Source organism: Bos taurus, chromosome 4 (assembly GCF_002263795.3).
Source record: "Bos taurus isolate L1 Dominette 01449 registration number 42190680 breed Hereford chromosome 4, ARS-UCD2.0, whole genome shotgun sequence".
NCBI classification, from domain to species: Eukaryota; Metazoa; Chordata; class Mammalia; order Artiodactyla; family Bovidae; genus Bos; species Bos taurus.
In genome coordinates, this window is record NC_037331.1 from 72,029,147 (window position 1) to 72,035,768 (window position 6,622).

Sequence of the window (6,622 nt, forward strand, 5' to 3'; positions counted from 1 at the left end):
TTTCATCAGATGCAATTTCTATCTTTGAAATTATCTCTTTCACCAAACTTTTATATATTTATATTGAACAGTATAATTGATGCACACTCTTTTCAGTTACATAAATATTTCAGTACAAAGTGTATATTCTTTAAAATAATTGATGCCTTCCCTAAACAAGAGTAGTGGCTTCCCTGATAGCTCAGCAGGTAACGAATCCACCTGCAATGTGGGAGACACAGGAAAGGTGGGTTCAATCCCTGAGTTGGGAAGATCCCCTGGAGGAAGAAATGGAAACCCACTGCAGCATTCATGCCTGAAAAAGTTCCATGGACAGAATCTGACAGGCTACAGTCCAAAGGGCTGCAAAGAGTCTAACACAACTGGGCAACTAAACACACATGCACTAAACAAGAGTAGCACTCCCACAATTTAAACAAAAAGAAACACTACGAACATATATATATAACACAAATGCTTCAGACTGGTATTTAATTTTTAAATAAGAATATCCATTTTATGGTTTCTGCTTTTGAAGATACCTGCATTTAAAAACTGCAAAATCAATCAAATTGTGCCCATAACTTCAAAAATAATTTTCATTACATAATTTGCTTTCCCAAATGCAAGATATTTCAAAATGTCTACTAGTTCTAACTTTGCCCTTAAAACACTAGAATATGGCACTTTATATGCATAAACGTTATATTTTTGAAAGGAATTGAAAATAGATCTTTTAAAGAATTTTAAGAGTTAATTAAGAACATCACTACACCAAATATCCAAATCCTCCCCCAACCACAGGAAAAGAAATTAATCTTGTGTCATACTGGGGGAAAGGTCATAAAAAAATTTTAACTATTATGATTTTTGTTACAACTTTACGTTTTTCACATAAACTAAGTAGGATCAACCCATCTTTAAAACAAGGATTCTTGCTCATATACTACTCAAAAGTAAATTTTAAGTTGAGCAAAAAGTTGTAAAAACAAGTTAGAATCTGTCCAAAGAAACTTATTTCGCTGGAAGACACTCGCTTAATTTAAAAGATGGGGGCTTCCCTGGTAGCTCAGCTGGTAAAGAATCCACCTGCAATGCAGGAGATCCCGGTTTGATTCCTAGTTTGAGAAGATCTCCTGGAGAAGGGACCCGCTACCCACTCCAGTATTCTTGCCTGGAGAATCCCGAGAGTCAGACATGACTGAATGACCTTCATTTTGCCTTCTTTTTTTCTAAAATGAAAACCTTTACTTCGGAAATGGCACCACACGACGTAAAAAGTTTTTAAATCTTACTTTTAAAAGGGGTCAAAAACACTTTTTGGCAATGGTTAACACGGGAGTGGTGAAGGAAATGGCAACCCGCTCCAGTCCTCTTGCCGGGAGAAACCCATGGACGGAGGAGTCTGGAGGGGGCTACAGTTCACCGGGTCTCAGGGAGTCGGAACCGACTGAGAGACTTTCACACACTCACAAGACGGGAGTGGTGCTGCACCCACTATCTGCAAACCGGGATTACCAAACAGCACTTCCAATTCTCATGGAGAATTCGGAGTGAGTCCAGGTCGCTCCTCAACGCCTGTCTTAGGCATTTCGAAGTTTAAAAGGTCACAGAATTTGCTGGAAGAGAGAATTCCACCCGACAACTGGTCTGCAGGTCTATGTCTTCAACCAGAGCAGCAGGCCCAGTTGTTTGCAGGCCAGCTTCGCCTTCTGGCAGTACCCTTAGAAACTGGGGTGGCTGTCACCCTCAGAAGCGAGCGGGCAGCGTGGAAACCAAGAAGGCCAGGAAACGGCCACGCCCATACTTGTGGACCTAAAAGACAACCCAGGGTGAAAATACGGTGCTACCACCAAACCCACCGAAAGGACTGCTACTGACCTCGCACTTCCTGCCACAGAAGTTCTAGAAGAATGCCCCAGGCCCCACATGCTGGGCCGTCAGCTCTCTGCCCGCCGCCGCAAACGTGCAGACTTACCTCACGTGTTCTGGCCACTGGGTCTCCAAACGGCGCTTGCGCGCTCGTTGCTGTGCCAACATCCTGCCTTTGCTCAACTGCCTCGCTCACGTGAGCATCAGGGGCTGCGGCCTAGGGCGGGGCGTGCCGGCTGGGGCCATGCGCTCTGCGAGGAGCGCACGGAGTCTGCGCACAGGCTTTGTATGACGGCATTCCCAGCGCCTGTGGACTAATGGCCGTCTGCCGTCTCGTTTAGCAAACTTCAAACGGTGACGTGAGATAGTGGTGTGGACTTCTGTGTCCTTTCGTAATTTGTACATGTTGCTTAAAATTTTAAATACCCAAGTTGGAAGAATCCCAGCATTTTTTTTTTCTTTTTTTTAACAAGGTAGAAAGGAGAAAATGACTTTAGTACAATGAAAGCATGATGTTCAGGTTAGTAGCTTTGCAAGCATTTCTCAGTCCAGCCTAGGGTCAGCTCTCGCTCGTGTTGCAGCGTTTTTCACATTAACGGTTGGGGCGGAGGGGTGGGGGTGGGGGGTGGGGGGTGGGCGGTGAGGAATAATATAGCTTATGTGGTTATGAGCAGATGTTACACTTGGTGGCAAACCTTGCACAACAGTTGAAAATTATCTCCACTAATTTTTGCCAGTTTGAAGTATTATATACAATAATACAGTAGTAAAGTAGTAGAAGTACACATGACAGAACATATGTATAAGCTGTTGAAATTAACCTCACAATGAAGAGGACAGTCATTTCCTTCACAACCCCCCACACAGCCCCACCGCCCTCGGAGGTTTCTCCTTGTCCCTTTATGGTCGTTGGCTCCCGTCTACTCCAAGTAATAGATCCTGCTTTCTGTCACCAGTTTGCATTTTCTAGAATTTCATGTTAACCAAATCATACAGCGTGTCCATTCTGTTTTCTTTCATTCAGTATAATTATTTTGAGATTCATCCATTTTGTCACATGTACCAATAGTTCCTCGCTCTGTATTCAGTTCAGTTCAGTCTCAGTGGTGTCCCACTCTTTGCCACCCACTGACTGCAGCATGCCAGGCCTCCCTGTCCATCAACAACTCCTGGAGTTACCCCAACTCGTGTCATTGAGTCCATAGCTAGCTATCCAACTATGTGATCCTCTGCCATCCCCTTCTCCTGCCTTCAATCATTCCCAGCATAAGGGTCTTCAAATGAGTCAGTTCCTCCTATCAGGTGGCCAAAGTATTGGAGTTTCAGCTTCAATATCAGTATTTCCAATGTACACTCAGGACTGATCTCCTTTAGGATGGACAGATTGGATCTCCTTGCAGTCCAAGGGACTCTCAAAAGTCTCCAACACCACAGTTTAAAAGCATCAATTCTTTGGCACTTAGCTTTCTTTATAGTCCAACTCTCACATCCATACATGACCACTGGAAAAACCAAAGCCTTGACTAGAGGGACCTTTGTTGGCATAGTAACGTCTCTGCTTTTGAATATGCTGTCTAGGTTGGCCATAACTTTCCTTCCAAGGAGTAAGCGTCTTTTAATTTCATTGCTACAGTCACCATCTGCAGTGATCTTGGAGCTCCCCCCCCCCAAAAAAAAAAAGTCTGCCACTGTTTCCACTGTTTTCCCATCTATTTGCCATGAAGTGATGGGACCAGATGCCATGACCTTTGTTTTCTGAATGTTGAGCTTTAAGCCAACGTTTTCACTCTCCTCTTTCACTTTCATCAAGAGGCCCTTTAGTTCTTTTTCACTTTCTACCATAAGGGTGGTGTCCTGCATATCTGAGGTTATTGATATTTCTCCTGGCAATCTTGATTCCAGCTTGTGCTTCATCCAGCCCAGCGTTTCTCATGATGCACTCTGCATGTAAGCTAAATAAGCAGGGTGACAATATACAGCCTTGACATATTCCTTTTCCTATTTGGAACGAGTTTGTTGTTTCATGTCCCGTTCTAACTGTTGCTTCTGACCTGCATACAGATTTCTCAAGAGGCAGGTCAGGTGGTCTGGTATTCCCATCTCTCAGAATTTTCCAGTTTATTGTGATCCACATAGTCAAAGGCTTTGGCATAGTCAATAAAGCAGAAATAGAGGTTCCTCTGGAACTCTCTTGCTTTTTTGATGATCCAGCAGATGTTGGCAATTTGATCTCTGGTTCCTCTGCTTTTTCTAAAACCAGCTTGAACATCTGGAAGTTCATGTTTCATGTATTGTTGAAGCCTGGCTTGGAGAATTTTGAGCATTACTTTAGTAGCGTGTGAGATGAGTGCAATTGTGTGGTAGTTTGAACACTCTTTGGCACTGCCTTTCTTTCCACTGATACTGGCTGTAGTTTTAGTAGATTCCGTTTACCAGTTGAAGACATTACCTTCTATTTTTAGTTTGCTGGGAGTTTTTATGAATGTATCTTCAGTTTTATCAAATACTCCTGCATCTGTGATAATGATCATGTGGTTCTTTTTTAATTTGTTAATACAATGAGTTGTTGTCACTAAGTTGTGTCCTACTCTTTTGGGACCCTAGGGACTGTAGCCCACCAGACTCTTTTGTCCATGGGATTTCCTGGGCAAGAATACTGGAATGGGTTGACATTTCTTTGTCCAGAGCATCTTCCCCCACCCAGAGATCAAACCGTCCTCTCATGCATTGGCAGGCAGATTGTTAACCACTGAGCCACCAGGGAAACCCAAATGATAAATTTGGGCTTGATGAATTATACTGGCTGATTTTCAAATGATAAACCAAACTTGCAACCCTTGCATAAAGTTTGGTCATGATGTATTATGTTTTTTTATATATTCTTGTATTAGATTTGCTAAAATATTAAATATTTTTGCATCTATGTTCAAGCGGGATATAGGTCTGAAATTTTCCTTTCTTGCAATGTCTTTGTCTGGTTTGGTTATCAGAGCAATGCTGACCACATATAATGAGCTGTAAAAACTACTAACTTCAATTTTCTGAAAAAGTCTGCATAGAATTAGTTATCTTTGTTCCTTAAATATTTGGTAAAATTCACAGTGCAGCCATTCAGACCTGGAATTTTCTTTGTGGGAATGCCACTAACCACAAATTCAGTTTCTTTAACTGATAAAGTCTAATCAGCATATAACCAATCTAAGGCTGCTGCTGCTGCTGCTAAGTCGCTTCAGTCATGTCCGACCCTGTGCGACCCCATAGACAGCAGCCCACCAGGCTCCCCAGTCCCTGGGATTCTCCAGGCAAGAACACTGGAGTGGGTTGCCATTTCCTTCTCCAATGATGAAAGTCAAAAGTGAAAGCGAAGCTGCTCAGTCGTGTCCGACTCACATCGACCCCAGGGACTGCAGCAACAGGCTCCTCTGTCCATGGGATTTTCCAGGCAAGAGTAGTGGAGTGGGGTGTCATCATCTATTAATTATTGAATGAACTTTACATTTTGTGTCTTTAAGGAATTTAAGCTGTGAAATTCATTGGCATGAATTGTTGATAACATTCCTTTACTACCTCAGAAACTATGGTAACATCACCACTCTTGTCCCTAATGGTGAATTGTGTGCTTTCTCTCCTTTGCTGATTAATCTAGCTATTAATAGAGGTCTATCAATTTTTTCTTAAAAAAACAAAAACAAAAAACAGCATTTGGTTTTTTTCATGTTTCTATAACTTTTCTGTCTTCTATTTCTGCTCTAATCTTTATTATTTCCTTTTTCCTATTTAATTTTAATTTTCTCTTCTTTCTCTAGTTCCTTAAGGTGAAAGCTGAGGTCACCAATTTGAAATCTTCTTTTCTGGTATATGCATTTGTCACTATCAATTCCCCCGAACTACTACTTTAGCTGAATCACACGTATTTTTATTTCCATTCTCATTCATTAAATGGTTTGATTCTTTTTCTGAATTCTTCTTCAACCCATGGGGTATTTAGACATATGTTGTACAACTTTCAAATATTTGGCAAAGTCCCAGATATTGGGACATCTTTGTTACTGATTTCTAATTTAACGCCATTGTAGTCAGAGGACATAATTTATGATCTGAATCTTAAAAAAGCACTGAGACTTGTTTTATGGCGTAGAATGTAGTCAGTCATAGTAAATGTTCCACGCACACTAACATGTATGATGCAGAGGGTTCCAGTGAGCATCCCAAGCTACAGTGTCAGAGGATCTTTAGATAATACAGCAAGAGAGTAACGGCATGGTCCCAAGACAGAGTGTCATCAAACAGCTTCCATGTGAAGCTGTCAGAAGTCTGCTTGGAAGTGTTTCACAGCAGTACTGGGGTTAGAGGGGGACCAAGAAAATTTGAAATGGCACACAGGAGGTGTCAATACACTTATCAATAATTCATAGTTAATGTGCATGCTTGCTAAGTCGCTTTAGTCATGTCCGACTCTTTGCAACCCTATGAACCAGTGAAGTTGCTCAGTCGTGTCCGACTCTTTGCAACCCTATGGATGGTAGCCCGCCAGGCTCCTCTGTTCATGGAATCCTCCAGGCAAGAATACTGGAGTGGGTTACCTTCCTTCCTCCATGGGATCTTTCCAACCCAGGGATCAAACCCATGTGTTCTGCATTCCAGGCATATTTTTTACCATCTGAGTCATCAGGAAAGCCCCTCATATTAACAAAACAACCTAAAAATCATTAGATACCACTAGAAAGTAATTATATAATTTTAAAAGTTTTTATTTTAAAACATAAATCAA

The 6,622-nt window shown here is 41.8% G+C and overlaps 1 protein-coding gene across 6 annotated transcripts in view; it reads right to left on the minus strand.

Annotated features, from left to right (window-relative positions):
* The window catches only part of STK31 (serine/threonine kinase 31), an 85,410-nt gene that overhangs the window by 69,978 nt on the left and 8,810 nt on the right, over nucleotides 1–6,622 (minus strand). The window contains exon 1 of one of the 6 annotated variants that reach the window (XM_059885908.1): nucleotides 1,958–2,346. The exons of 2 other annotated variants lie outside the window; for them this stretch is intronic. In XM_059885908.1, the coding sequence (XP_059741891.1) occupies nucleotides 1,958–2,019 (62 nt within the window). In that variant the 5' untranslated portion in view covers nucleotides 2,020–2,346. 3 more of the 6 variants (XM_005205559.5, XM_005205560.5, XM_059885907.1) reach the window with 3 other exon arrangements.